Genomic DNA, 15,000 nt, shown 5'->3' on the forward strand with positions numbered 1-15,000 from the left:
AATATGGCTATTGAGGAAGATTCAAGATCCAAGTTGGTCCTGCAGATGTTTGTAGCGGTAAAGTAAATGTAACCATGTTGGATGGTGTTGGCAGACGCAGCATTATTGGGAGCTTTTTATCCGATTTCTGTAGCACGAAGCGACTAGGAGTATTTCTTCTCCCCCCGTGGATGGGATGCTAGTCCAACGCAGGGGCTAAACCCCCCCCCCCCCCCTTCCCCAGCGTTAAATTCGCCGGTACCCATTTATACACCTGGGTGGAGAGAGGAACCGTGAGAGTAAAAGTGCTTGCCCAAGAACACAACACAATATTCCCGGCCAGGACCCGAACCCGGGCCACTCGATACGGAATCCAGTGCACTAACCATGAGGCCACCGTGCCTCCCACATTAAAAAAAATTGCGAACTCACAAAATTCGGCTGCGTGCGCTTGCACACAACTACCAACACCATCTCCTAATGTTGGGAATTGTTGGTTCTGTAGATGTTGGATTTGCTTCGGCGATCACGGAACAAAAGAAATGTTGTGAATTGTTGGCTGAAACGTTTGACCAGTTTCAAACTTGCAACTTCGTTCCCAGATCTTTTCTCCACCCTCTCCTCGGCGGAGAAAATCCCTGGGAACGAGGTTGTCAAACTTCGTGCAGCAACTCCCAACAACACGGAACAACATGCAACGGGGTGTGCAAACAGACACAACCTGTAACACCCAACAATATTGGAACAATATTGGCCAACAATGGTGCGTCCATTTGCACGGGGCTTTAGTAACTGTGTTTAATTTCAAACTTCGTGCAGCAATTCCCAACAAAACGCAACAACATGCAACAGGGTGTGCAAACAGACACAACCTGTAACACCCAACAATATTGGAACAATATTGGCCAACAATGGTGCGTCCATTTGCACGGGGCTTTAGTAACTGTGTTTAATTTCAAACTTCGTGCAGCAACTCCCAACAACACGCAACAACATGCAACAGGGTGTGCAAACAAACACAACCTGTAACACCCAACAATATTGGAATAATATTGGCCAACAATGGTGCGTCCATTGGCAAGGGGCTTTAGTAACTGTGTTTAATTTCAAACTTCGTGCAGCAACTCCCAACAACACGGAACAACATGCAACAGGGTGTGCAAACAGACACAACCTGTAACACCCAACAATGTTGGAACAATATTGGCCAACAATGGTGCGTCCATTTGCACGTGGCTTTAGTAACTGTGTTTAATTTCAAACTTCGTGCAGCAACTCCCAACAACACGGAACAACATGCAACAGTGTGTGCAAACAGACACAACCTGTAACATCCAACAATGTTGGAACAATATTGGCCAACAATGGTGCGTCCATTTGCACGGGGCTTTAGTAACTGTGTTTAATTTACTGTTATTAAAATCAAATTTTCGTGTGTCTGAATTATGAATTGCAGATTCGCTGGCAACAATGTCCCAAAGTTCTCTAATTTTCTTAGTGACATGGCTGAGGCTTAGGGGAAGACAAGAGGAGAGATTTTTGCCTCATTTTTTTTACTCGATCGCTTCGGGCCGGGATTAAAATGAACAAGGAAACATTTAGCCATGTATGGGCCTCCCATGAAACAGCGCGAGCACGGGTCATACGATGTTGATTGGAGCATCCATGCTCGACTTCTTGACTCGAGCTTCAAATTTTCCTGGCACAAGTAGTATCTATATGATCAATCTGCGGAGTCAACCAAAAATTAAATGTTTTAAATGGTTAAAACAGAGGATATTTAAATGTTTTGTTGATTTGCCGAAAGAAACATCAATAACACAGCAATATCCGGTTATGATCGGTTGTCTTACAAAGAAGATTGGTTTGCGATTATTGATAATACTTGGTAATCCCAGCCGACAGGATAAAAGGTTTTCCATCATGTTTTTAATTTCCGCCATTCAAGAAGGCAAGCAAAATTAACATCACTGCGGTTTCGTAAATCATCGGCAATGGGACCAACCAACAGGAACAAGCCTGAACGCATCAGCTGCCCAAATAATTTTCGGAAACATATCTCCCGTGTCAAAATATTTACACTTGCCTCAGAGATTCGACTTTATAATGTTTGGCTTAAAAGATCGCAGAGCGTACTTAAACGAATTCCAGAAAAAAAAAATGTATTCACGAACATGGGAAAGGTAAGCGCTGCATCGTCTGACGACAGAATCACGACCGTTTCTACCTTAAGAAAAAGTCGTTGTCTTTTACTGAATCCATACTAGAGTAACAGTTGCATGGACGAGGCAAGATTGCAAACCGAATAAGCTCTATTTGTATTTTTTTTACCTTGCAGGCTTTGGAAAAATTTACTTGGGCAGCAAGAGTTGTACATGTGTTGGTTTCGTCCTGTATGCGGTGGAGAAGGTATTTTATACATGAAGGAATTCATCTCAACAAGTACAATTTGTTTTAAAGTCAAGGCTTTTGCCTCATGTATAGCAAATGTGGGTGCCAACACGATGTCATCTTAGTTTTAGTCTGTTTTGTGGCACACTTTTGAGAAAGGAGAGTTCTACATTTGAAAGGGAAGGTTTTTTTTAACTTACGTGTCTTTGCATATGGACCAAAAAAATGACGGGTCACCTTGTAACTTTTTACTCTTCGCAATGCCAGACCATAGTTTTTACTATCAGGAGAAGCCAGAAAGGGTCAAAGTTGTAAATTCCTAGTTCAGGACTTTACTTCTTTTTCTTTGTTCAAAACATTTTAAGCCGTAATGCTTTGTTTTTTTATTACTTGTATTCATCACACAGTAAAACGCCAGTAAAACGGACGACTATTTGCAGGAAAAATTGCACTTCTGTTCAAAACTCGGAAATCAGAGCAGGATTTTCCGTCAACTTCTTTCAGTTTTCTCAAGACTTGAATGATTCTTATTATTGTTACTGGTTTGTTTTGCTTTTACCTGAATGAAGCCCTTTAGCCTGCGAATACAGTCATCCGCCCTTCATTGCTCACCGGATTGCAAAAATGAGGAATACATTGTCATAGTTAAACTTGAAACATACTGATGCGCCAACATTGACACCTGTCGTGTTTATAAACGACGGTTACTCAAACAATTTCAAGTAGAAAATAACCCGCTAAGACTTAAATTTTATCGGTTTCAACATCAAGTTAGAGACATCGTGACGTACTCGCACACGACTGGTCGTTGATGATTTCGCTTCTTTTCAGGGAGGACGCCGATACTGACTGTTGCAAAGGCTCTCGCTATTGGTTGAGATAACAATGCACACAATACGAAAACAACAATGTACCCCGACCCTGAATACAAAAGGTTGCGTCCTGCACTTATTCAATACTCTTAGAGGGTTGTAAGCACTACGTTGTACCTCAGTTGGAAACTATCCTTTCTCTTTGTTCATGTCTTGTTTTGTATACATTAGGTACAAGAGGCCCGAAGGGTTTAACAAAAACAACACTTCTTCACTCCAACCGGGAGCAAGGAAGGGCAGCCAAAAGAGTAAAGCGGGAATCGGTTTTGATTCACCAAACTTTAAGGACAAAAGCAAGGTAAACTGAAACTCTCGCGCCAACTTCAATGTCATGTCCCGATATAACTGCAATAACTTTCTACATTGTTTTCTCTACCGGCAGATTTCTGATGATTTGCGACAGACTTTAACGTCACCGCCTCTTGTAAGAACAAATGAAGAGCTAAAAAAGGTAACAATTCTGTATCAAAGAGGATCGTTCCGATCATTTCTTTTACTAAGGTTGTATTTTTCGATTTGGGTTTGTTCTCAGGTCCAAAGATTATGCCGTAGTACGCGTGCGTTCATGATATTTCCGCTGGAGAGGGAAGTTGACTTGTCCCGTTGTGTTGCATATGAGAGGTAAATATCTTACACCAACTGGGTCCTGTAAGTTTTTAGACTGACCTTTTCCTGTTCCTGTCCAGCCGCGCTGCATGATTTTGTTCCGAATGTTCAAGTTCGCATATGTAAGATCAGCCAATTTGTGGGTGACTGTTTACCATCCTAACAATATCCATGCACGTCTTCAGCCATGTCCTTGGCTGACGACTTACACCATGAAGCACCCTAACAACAGTAGTGTACGAACGCTTTTTTTTCCAAGTTCGTTTTGCCCTACCATTGAAAGCTTTCTCAAATTCAAAACATTTATGACAGTAATTAGTAATTTTTCATGTAATTGAAAGCAAATTTTCCAAAGAGGGACGATTTTGCACTCAAATCTACTTTGACGATGACGCTGAAGCGAACTTGTGGCCTTAACTTCCAAGCGCTTGAATCCGGCTGACCGTTTGACATAAAGTCATGGTTTACGAAGCGATAACCTGAAAGCCACTTAACTTATATTAAGTAACTTATATTTAACCTGAAGCACACTTAGAGAAATGCTTTTCTGTCCGTTTTCGGTTTTCATTTCGAAATTCGATAGAGCTGGTATTCACCAAAACCACAAGCAACACATACAGACCAATTAATTAACTTGTTGTTGATAAGTCACCTTCAGCTCTTACAAAAGTTGTTAACTATGTCGCTTCTGCTTTTGCGCCATATGTCTAAACCAGCTCTAAGGTTCGCTTATTTTGTTTAGTTATTCGATTTAAATGCGAAGAACATTTTCCGAAATTAAAAGTTTCGTTTTCTTTTGCAGATACGACAGTGGCCGAGTTTTAGCTTGTCAAGGAAGAGTACCGAGTAGATTTTATTATATTCTTTCTGGAAGAGGTAGTTTGATATTTGTTATTAAAAGTGTTTTGCAAAAGAGTATCGTGAAATCGAAATTAGCCAATCACAACAGACATTCATAGACAATCCATATAAGCCAATCACGATCGGTTATGCAATTCCACGCAACCAGTGCTTGGCGCGGGAGAATACGTGTTCAGTTTTGATTGGATGGAAATGTGGCGCAAGATGATTTAAAAGCAAACCAACTTGTTAAGCAATTTGCCAAAAGAAGGCAATAGTAAAGAAATTGTAACCTTATCCATTCGCAAAATTAATTTTCATGTTTTAGATGGGGTAAACAGGATTACGAGGACAAAGACAACAGAGAATTGAAATTGGAATCTGAAAAGCATAGACGATGATAGGGAGAGAAACTAGACAGATAAAAAACAATCCAGGCACCATTTGTTCGAAGGGTGGGAAACAGAATTCTTCTATAATTTAAACTTCCCTTCTTTCTGATATTCACATGGATGAAAGAAATTTTCACCCCTAATATAAAGCCTTTTCTCCTTACCCAACTTATGCCCTCAATTCTCAATTCTTGGCACACCTTCGACGTTACTTCAATGTTCAGCTTACTTTTTGGTAATTAAAAATGACAGCATTGTTATTTCTTATTTGCCAGTGAGTAAAGTTTGTGTATATGACCTGGCAGCGGGTGTCACTAAGATGTCTTTTGGAGAATTAATTCAAGGAAATACTACTGATGTAAGTAGATGTAAGTAACTCGTTCACGACACACTGCGCGAGCGTTCTTTCGTCATTGAGGAGACAAATTGTTAATTTTATCGTGGATAACTGACATACGTTTGTGTCATGTTTCTCCTTTAAATGTGATGAAAGGAAAAATCGCACAGGATGTGCGCAGTGAAAATGTGTTGGCATCTCTGTTCTCACGGGCCAAACGTTATCTTTTCTGCTTGTTTAAACTTCACATGCTACAGTTCGTCCCTTTTCTTCAAAGCATGGAAACTCACTTTGCTCCAACCGCCATCCATGACCTTGAAATGTATGCAGTTGTTAAGTCACAACATGGAGTATCACGTGAAGATTCGGTCGCTAAGTAACCGCCGCGCATGCTCAACAAAGTGAGTTTCGACTCTTTTTCCCGTACTCGTCAGCCCAGCAAACGCAAAAGAAAAGAAACCTGGGGCCCTTTTCTCGAAAGTCCCGAAAACTTTTCCTAAAAACCGTTTGTGAACCTGCTCACTGCTTGTTTTGGAAAGCCGATTATTTAACATGTTTTCAAGCCAACTAAAAGAAACATGTCTGTGAAGTTTGACGACCTAAATCCCCTCCGTTCTTGAGATACAAACTTGAATTGTGACACCCGAAAAAAAAAGTTTCTGGACTTTCGAGAAACGGGCCTCTGATCTGCCAGCAGGTAATTCGTCCCTTCAATATGCCAGCCCTACAACTTGCGGACATATATTCTATTTCTTATTTAAATTGACGTGGCAGGTTTTTTTGAAAGTGGCAGCCGGTCTTAATAGATAAATCGTGCCTTATCGGCAGAAAATTTTCGAATGCGATCCTTTTAATTTGTCTGTTTCTTTCCCCCAGCCTGTTGAATTAATGAATGGTACTTCTCGAGAACATTCGCTGATTTGCAAAGGTCCTGTAGAGGTACTTGTGTTAGATAAAGAGGTACGTGTAAGTTCCTTCGAGCAACGGAGTGTTGAAATTCCTTGCTTTTCATTTGATTTGCAATTGCATGGTGGCGTTACTTCTGTCCAGTCAAGAATCTAGGGGCCCAGGAGCTCATTACTAGGAGCCTCCGTATACAGTAGATCTTTGAGTTAACCTTTGCGATTATCTTTCTATTTTTAGAACGAACCCTTGAGCAGGAGACTCACATTTACGATTTAAATACAGTTTTACTGATTTATTTGTCTTCGTTAGAAAATGACTTCACTCTGATTGGCCTTTTAAAACAGTGCGTTCAGAGCCGAGGAACTCGTGGCGTTCTAAAAATAGAAAGATACGCGGAAAGCTTGACTCATAACGACGGTGTATGAGAGAGGCAAGCTCCTACTCATGGGCTCCTGAGGGGCCTGTTTCTCGAATGTCCCAAAAGCCATTTCCAAACCGCCATCCACCTGTTTTGCCGGATAGACCGATCTTTTAACATTATTTTCAAGTTATCAAGTCACATGATTGTGGAGTTTGATGACGTAAAATCTCTCCCTTCTAAAGATACGGAGGGAATTGTGACACCCGTAAAGGCCCGAAACGTTTCGGGTATTTTGAGATAAAGTCTACTACGAGCCTAATGGCCCATCAGGCCAGCGCTTATCTCCAGTTACTGTAGCAGGAAGCGACTAGGAGTATTTCTACTCCCCCCTGGATGGGATGCTAGTCCATCGCAGGGTTACCCCCAGCATTAAATTTGCTGGTACCCATTTATACACCTGGGTGAAGAGAGGCACTGTGAGAGTAAAGTGTCTTGCCCAAGAACACAACACAATGACCCGGCCAGGGCTCGAACCCGGGCCGCTCGATGTGGAGTCCAGCGCGCTAACCGTTAGGCCACTGCACCTCCCAACGGGCCTTATTTAGATAGAGTCACTGGGACGTGGAGTCAACCGCATGAAAGACAAACCATCATGTTCAAACCGAGTAAGAACAGGACCGAGTCTCACATAAAAAGAATTCTTGAACACGCTCGAACAAAAAGGGTGGATTGGAAAATTCATGAAAGAAAGCTCAGGTCGGTTATCTCGGAGTATGTCATTTGCTGTTTTATCTTCTCGGGAATAACTCGGTCTGTTCGGAGGTAATCAAACGGCAATAAAGAGTATGGTCGTTAATTTAAAACACATCATGCTCTATTCCACATCAACAACAACAGTATCATCTTCATTTGAACTCAATTTACTGATCCAAAAAGGCTTTGCGGTCATCTCGCCACTCAGAGGTTCGCCACCAACCACCACTCACGCTTTAGGAACGAAGTAAGGGGCGAATTGACTGATGCGAAACTACCTTTTGGCAAGAAGACTGGTGCCCTCGGCAACGTATTTATGGCCGGGGCCGGGGTCTTTATGCTACCTCGCAAGATCTAAGTAGTTTTTTTTTAGTATTCCCGTCTGCCTCGGCGACAATAATGTTCCAACGAAGATGCTATGCGAGTTTAATGTTGCTCACTCAATTATTTGTGTATTAGCCTGATTTCATGTAAAACAAATGGGATGCTCAGCACATGAAAACATTGCGTCATTCATGTCAGGCGACTTGTATAAACTGTTTATTTCTCTATAATTGTTTTTCCTCGACGAATTAATTATTCGCTCAGTCGAACATTCCACCACGTCCTGTCACGAACACAGTCAAGTCGCCATATAATCGACAAGTGTTAACAAGTTAATGAGGATACAACTGGTGTTTATTTTCAGGACTTCATGGAACTTATGAACACGAACCCAGATGGAGGTTTGCCTATTGAAATATTGAGGTAAGTTCCACTTGTAATCTCAGAAAGAAAGAGAAAAGAAAGTTAGAAGTCAACAAACCGCGACAGTTTCCTTATAGAGTAAACACTTCCTTTACGGGATAAGCAATCCGGCATTGAAGTTTTCCGAAAATTATATCTTTATCGATGGCATGTCGATGGAAAGTTGCGAATATTTGGGAAACAAACTAATGTTTTCCGAGTAAGAGTCGAACCTCCAATTATCATTCAACAACTACTGAGCATTTAAAACTTGAGACTACTGGAAGCTGGTTCATAAACCAGTCTAGGTAACCTAATGACTTGATATCACTGAAACATTTTCGTACAGGGCAACGAAAGGTGTCTTCTTGTAGTGTGCTTATAAATCATCGGCTTAGGTATCGTTTGTCGGGTAAGAAGATTAATTCAGTTAGTGGTACAAATTTGTTGCGTTTATAAAAGGGCTTAGTTGGGGCCTTAGATTTGGTCCAAGTTCTCGTATAGTGTTAATGATTTTTAAAGAATTTTTATTAGAATCCAAAGGCAGGAGCTTATTAGGGCCGTTTATACGAGAGAAAATAAGCCACGGCTTACATAAGACGCGAACACCCCGTATAAATGGTACAAAATCTACGTTCACGGCTTTCTCAAGCCACGGCTTATCCTGGCCTGGGAGTTTATACTCGTATAAATAGTTCCTTTCGCGCATTATGTATGCCGCCGCCGTTTCTCTCGTATAAAAAGCCCTATTGAAGTAAAGCTTATGAACGTTAGGGGCTTATCAAAGAACTCACCTTAAAAATTAGCAGCAGAGGATGCGTGTAATGAGATTTCGTCTGCTTAAAACTGGCTGAATATCATGATCTCGCGATAGAGGCCGTATGAGTTTTAATCTGAGCACCTGTAGAGGGAATGTGGGATATTGAGAATGAAATGACCGAAAAGTAATGATCTTTTCCCAGATAATTAGATTTTATGTCAATGATGAAATTAACATTTATATAAGTGTCGACGGTGGTATTCAGTTAATTTATATCGCAGCTTGTTGGGTCTCAATTGTAATCAATAGTTGACTCACAGTAGCGTTGCTTTGTTTCGGTATGTTCATATTTTCAGCCTTAAAACCGTTTTGCAAAAAGGAAAAGATACACTCCATTCCCAGTGCCACTGTATGCGTTGGCACTCAGCCATGTTAAAGTTGTAGCCTTGAAATGTCAAAGACTTGCATAAACATTAATGAATTTAGAAAATCACGTCTTTGAACAAGTGTTTTTGCACGGGTTAAATTTTCAGTCACTAGATTATTTTATATGAAATCTTTTTTCGTTATCGTAGACGCCTAGTTCACTTTTTGAAGTCTTTCAGTTTGCGGGTTTTTTTTTTTTTGTTTTTTCTAAGAGATCCGCTTCGCTGATTTTCTACTTAACGGCAACAAAAGATCGAACTGACGAAGTTATCACAGAAACGTCACATTGTTTAAACAGTTGTCTCTGGTACATGTTTGCAAATTTAAGGCATTATAGTGTTTATTTCTTTGTAAATAATTTACATATTATTAAGGGGTGTGGCTCCTAACTACCAATCCGTCGCCATAGACCCCTTCAAATAGTCATTTCTCGAATTCCTTTAACTCTACAGAAATCCTTTTTGCCAAATGTGTTCTATCTAACATTCCTTTGTATGATTCGACTCACAACCATATTTGGTAAATCACGTGACCAAAACAGAAAATGCCTACTATGTTGTTCTCAATTTTTTAAGGCAACAGTATGAGAACATTCTAACACAAAATCTGTAGCATGGATTTAAAGGAAACGAGATGCTTCCCCGAAGCATACACTGGGTTGCCTGTGGTACGTGTTACAGAAAATCAGAAGGCACTGAATTGTGTGGTATTGAAATACAGCATTCCAGTCCCTGAAGAATAACAAATAAAAGAGAAGCGAGAAACATTGGCTTTTGGGCTGACATGTTGATAATTTTCAAGTTCCCTCACGACTTCTTTTCACCACAAGTGTGCCCTCTGAGCATCTGACAGCTTTGTAATACTAAAGTTCACTGAAGTTAATCCGTGTTCAGCGGGGTTAGTGTTAGGATGGGAGACCAAAACAATAAACCCCTCATAAAAAACAGAAGCATCTGACCGAAAATACTATTAACGCTAACAAATGCGAACTCAGCAAGGTACAGATTTTGTTAGCTTGGTTCATGCAAAACAAATATCGATGAAAAAGCAAATAACTATTGATACACAGTTTTTAGAAAGAGCAGAAGGAAGTTTCCGGGACGGTCGATCGAGAATAAAATATTTACGACATGAAAACAACATTAGTTTTGAACCGTCAATATAGAATATAAAAAGTTACGATCAGCGACAAACATTTTGGGAGATTTTTGCTACGTTCAAATAAATCGCAAAATCGAAAGTGACATGGCCGGAATTCAGCGGGCTCCGTGATTAAGTTACCGCGGCATGTTTACTCGCCAAACAGTGAAGCATCTGTGTCAAATGATGGCAAGATACTGGGTTTTTGTAAGTTTCTTTTTCTGTCAAGTGTTATAAAGTTTGACAATGAAATGAGCGAAGTCAAAACAAAGATCACAATCGCCCAACTCTTGTTTATGCAAAGTCAAAATTTACTCTCCAAGACGCGTACGACGTTATTTATCACCAGGTAATTCCATCATTTTGGAAATAGCAGCTACTTTATTATTCATCTGCGTCACAATTTTTCACTGATTTTGGGGCTCATTTTGTTGAAACTCAAGCACGCTTCCAACAGGCCTGTGAACCCTTCCTGCTTACAGAGCACTACTAAGAAACTTCTCCCATATCACATTTCAACCTTAAGCTCGAAAATTCAATACACAACATGATATTATAATTCACAAAGGCAGAAAATACCACAGAATCCTTTTCCAGCGAAAAATGTATTGAAGTATTGAAACAAACAACATATTTGCTCTTAGAGGCGAAAACCTCTTCCTATTTCATTGCGTGCGTGAAGACAAGAAACTCAATCGTGTCAAATTACCATGTACTTCAGGTAAATACAGCTCACTTTGATTTCGGCTCGACGGGCGATAGATTGTTGTCGAAGTCCATTACTCGTCGCTTTTGAGATTCCAGGTGTTGGTATTTCACCGCCTGCCTAGTTTATCCAACTGTCTTTCCATTATTGAGCTCCATAAGGGTATATTTTGTTTAAGGATCCACTAAAACGCCATTCGCGTTACATGACTTTCGACGCCATTGCAGGCTATGTTAATGATTCTACTGTGTCCACCAGAGAAATCTACGCAGTTCCACTACCCTCTCGATCCTAAGAAAATACGCGCAGAAGGCTCTATGCACAAGGAGGACACCACTTACCAGGGGAGTGACAGGCAAGACTTTTACCGACACGGAAAAAAAAAAAAGAAAAAGAAGAAAACAAACAAACTAAACGCAGACCTCGACTGGGTTTGCCATACTGGCAACCCAGTAATTATTTCCCAAAACATTATGACGTCATAAGGTCCTTCTTTGACACACTTTCCAAAATATCAATTTTTTTGTCCAAATAGAAATTCCATGCTACAGTTTACGAAAAATGACGGGCGGTTCCGAGCCGTTGAGAAAAGACACCGTCAAAAGCCGTTTTGGACCGGAATTGACCGAGGCAGAAATTAGGATGGAAGAGTTGTTGATCCTGAAGTTTTTAATAAAACAATTATTTTACTCGGGTCTTGCTGAATATAAAATGATCATAACTAATTCGGCGTTATCTATCACTTCATATCCAGCGCGCCCTCGTAGAATAGTTGTTAATTAGCTAGAAAAGTGCCTTCGTCTTGCTTTCATGACTATGCACTATTGCTCAATTGCGATGCGTAGTGGTTGCCAAGTACAATAAGGTTTCATAAAGTTTTTCATTTATTTTTGTTTACAGGTCAATAGAACTTTTCCGCAATTTTCCACTGGAGAAGTTTTTCGAAGAAAAAGATGCCATTGTCACGAAGTATTTCGCGTAAGTAATCAGACTGTTATAATAAATTAGCCAAATCGACTTTGCCGATTTCTAGGAGGAAACAACTCGAAATTTACGTTGCCAATGTCATTTTAACAAAATTGATTCTCTAACTCAGTCATGTCATGGGTCGCCAAAAATCTCTCAACCAATCAGCTAAGACTAGGTGTGACTCGCTTGCACGCAATATCCTGCGCTTAGTAGCAGCTTCGAATCCTGATTGGTTCATCTTTCTCCGGCGAACGTCTAACACCACGAGCCAAAGATAATCACTCTTCTTCGGCTTCTACATGAAAACTAGTGATTTATATTTAGTTTGTTGTTTGTCCTTGCAAACACTCCATACGTTTTGAATGTGTTTGGTATTTTTTCCCGCAGGAAGGACACAGTAATAGTCAAGGACAGTAATGACACGCCCTATTTCTACATCGTTAAAACTGTAAGAACAATTTATTTTTCAACTCAACTCATGCCTTTGTTAATTGACTTCGGTTTCGGTGTTGACCTGAATTTTCAAGGGAAGTTACACAGTTAGACAGAGAAAGTGAACTAAAAGCTAATTATATCATTATTTATTTGAATAATACTGCATCTTCCCCTCTCTTTTGTCATATCGATCCCACAAACGTTTTTATTCAACGAAAACGATGAATTTACCATTGAGAAACACTGGTCTGCGAAGATATGATCCGAGTTCTTTTTAACAAGAGTTGTTTGGACGCTCTCAGCCGCCGATCTAAAGATTTGTACTAGGACAGGCCACAAGCTAGTTTTTCTATTTGAAATGTCTCTTTTTTGTCCATAAAAGGGACGATGTAAGGTTGTCAGAAAGCAAGATGTCCTAGATATGAGCAAGACGACGAAGCTTCCCAGCATTACTACAGACACAAGACATTCACTGCGCAAGCGTAAGTGCCACCGGAAACTCGTGTCCCTATTTTTAGATTCCTTTTCTCGGACTTGTTTATATTAAGATTAATGGTTTCCGCCGAGTTAATATATGAATTGATTCACAATTTATTTATTTACTTGTTAATTTAATTTATGCGACACGAGCGGAGACATTCCGCGAAGTTGATACTCGACTTGAAACTTTGTGCTGTCTTCATCAAGTTATGCTGGAATCTCAGACTAATTGAGAGTTTTGTTATCCAGGGGAAATTTAGAGAAAAGATCGACAAATGTCAGAAACGAAAAAGAAATGAAGATTATTTTTAAGATATCAAAATATCAAGATTATTTTGAAGCACTTATAGTAAATGTTTCCCCTTTTTGAGTCAGACGAAAGGAGCAAGAAGCCGTCCTGTTTAATAAGGCTTTTCTTCATTTTTTCGCAGGCTCAACTCCCGGTAGGAATCCCACAAGCTTGCTGGAGGTATGCGTGTTCTTTTTTGTTACCTTACATCCATCTATAGTTATTACTTGGTTTTCGAATGAGTGTCGAGAATGATTTTTCTTGTTTTGGTCCGCCAATCGAACTAAGAGCTCGCTCGCATATAAAACTTGTAGTTTCGTATGTCCCAATAGACATCTACATAATTTAAGATTATCCAAATTTCAAAATTTTGTATGACACATTTAGGGAGAGTCCTGCATGGAACCATATCTAGATTTTGTTTGACCTCTGATTGGTCCGTAAACTACTTTACACCCTTGAAATGAACGTATCCGGCCTCATGTCTGGAAAGCCCCAAATTTTTTGTGTTTGTAGACCCTTGAGAAACAAGCCCCTCAACCAACACTGCATACGCATGCGCTTTGGGAAATTTGAGATGGAACATATATAAAATTCGCATATTGAGCGGCGGGTATGAAACGATTTTCCAAGCGAAGTTTGTCCCAGTTACTATGGAGCAACTAATGTAGTTGCGAAGAGGCATAAGAAAACCAGGTTTAAAAATTATTCTTGAGAGCAGTGATACAATTTATTTGTCTTATTTTCATGTTCACTTTTTTGTACATGTTTTTTTCCCTGCAGCTGACTCACAGCTACTCGAAACAAAATCCACCACTATTTCAAAAACAGAATAAAAATGCAGGTAAATGAACAAGACCGACTGCAGAGCCTTGACATTCATTTATCTTTCCCTCAACGGCTAAGCGTTTGCCTGATTGCTAATACTCTCTCTTCCCCATCTCGGGAAGCACTTAAGCTGGTGCGATTTGCTTTAGCAATGGCAGTGAAAACGTTGCTACAACTTCTCCCACTTAGTACAAGGAACAGTGAGGCACGTTAGGAGTTTATACATATCGATACTGCTCTTTTGAGAGGACGCAATCGTTCTTTGCTGCCCCCAGCCAGAAAACCATTGTTCTATCGGCGGATGAAAGGCTTGGGAGCCAATTTCAAACCCAGGCTTAAGAACGAATGTTTCCACCCTGCTCAAATGAACGCAGAATGCTAAACAACATGCGGCAGACATATTTGGTCTCTTATGTTTTACAGATAGACCAGTGGAACCTAACATTACATTTACTGACGACTCTGAACTTCTGTTGTGTGATGAAAATCACAATGTCGAAGAGACTAAAGAGATGTACCGGGTATGGATAAAGTGTCTCCTTACAACTTTTTCTTGGGCTTAAGAGTCTGCGTTTTGTCGATCTCAAGCCAGGTGTATAATAAAAATCCACACTTTTTCAAATGAGGATAATGCTCTATCACTTTCACAGGAGCCTGTTTTTTATGGTCAAATGGACGAGATTTGTGCAAGGAGGTTTAGTAAAGTTGAAAGAAAATTATCGCAAACATCCATTGGTGTTAACGTTCCTACTCGAACGGCACTCCTTCAAATCGCCCTTCTTAAACCAGGAAATATGTTTGTAA

At 40.2% G+C, this 15,000-nt stretch overlaps 1 protein-coding gene across 2 annotated transcripts in view; it reads left to right on the forward strand.

Annotated features, from left to right (window-relative positions):
- LOC138000201 (uncharacterized) overlaps positions 1-15,000 on the forward strand; it is a 26,482-nt gene that overhangs the window by 5,436 nt on the left and 6,046 nt on the right. For both annotated transcript variants that reach the window (XM_068846442.1, XM_068846443.1), the window contains 15 exons: positions 2,318-2,388; positions 3,414-3,540; positions 3,625-3,693; positions 3,775-3,863; positions 4,651-4,724; positions 5,356-5,438; positions 6,294-6,377; positions 8,126-8,184; positions 12,096-12,173; positions 12,552-12,612; positions 12,982-13,081; positions 13,511-13,548; positions 14,152-14,212; positions 14,620-14,717; positions 14,847-14,996. In XM_068846442.1, the coding sequence (XP_068702543.1) occupies positions 2,318-2,388; positions 3,414-3,540; positions 3,625-3,693; positions 3,775-3,863; positions 4,651-4,724; positions 5,356-5,438; positions 6,294-6,377; positions 8,126-8,184; positions 12,096-12,173; positions 12,552-12,612; positions 12,982-13,081; positions 13,511-13,548; positions 14,152-14,212; positions 14,620-14,717; positions 14,847-14,996 (1,242 nt within the window). The remainder of the gene's footprint in view (positions 1-2,317; positions 2,389-3,413; positions 3,541-3,624; positions 3,694-3,774; positions 3,864-4,650; positions 4,725-5,355; positions 5,439-6,293; positions 6,378-8,125; positions 8,185-12,095; positions 12,174-12,551; positions 12,613-12,981; positions 13,082-13,510; positions 13,549-14,151; positions 14,213-14,619; positions 14,718-14,846; positions 14,997-15,000) is intronic.

Source organism: Montipora foliosa, chromosome 4 (assembly GCF_036669935.1).
Source record: "Montipora foliosa isolate CH-2021 chromosome 4, ASM3666993v2, whole genome shotgun sequence".
NCBI lineage: Eukaryota > Metazoa > Cnidaria > Anthozoa > Scleractinia > Acroporidae > Montipora > Montipora foliosa.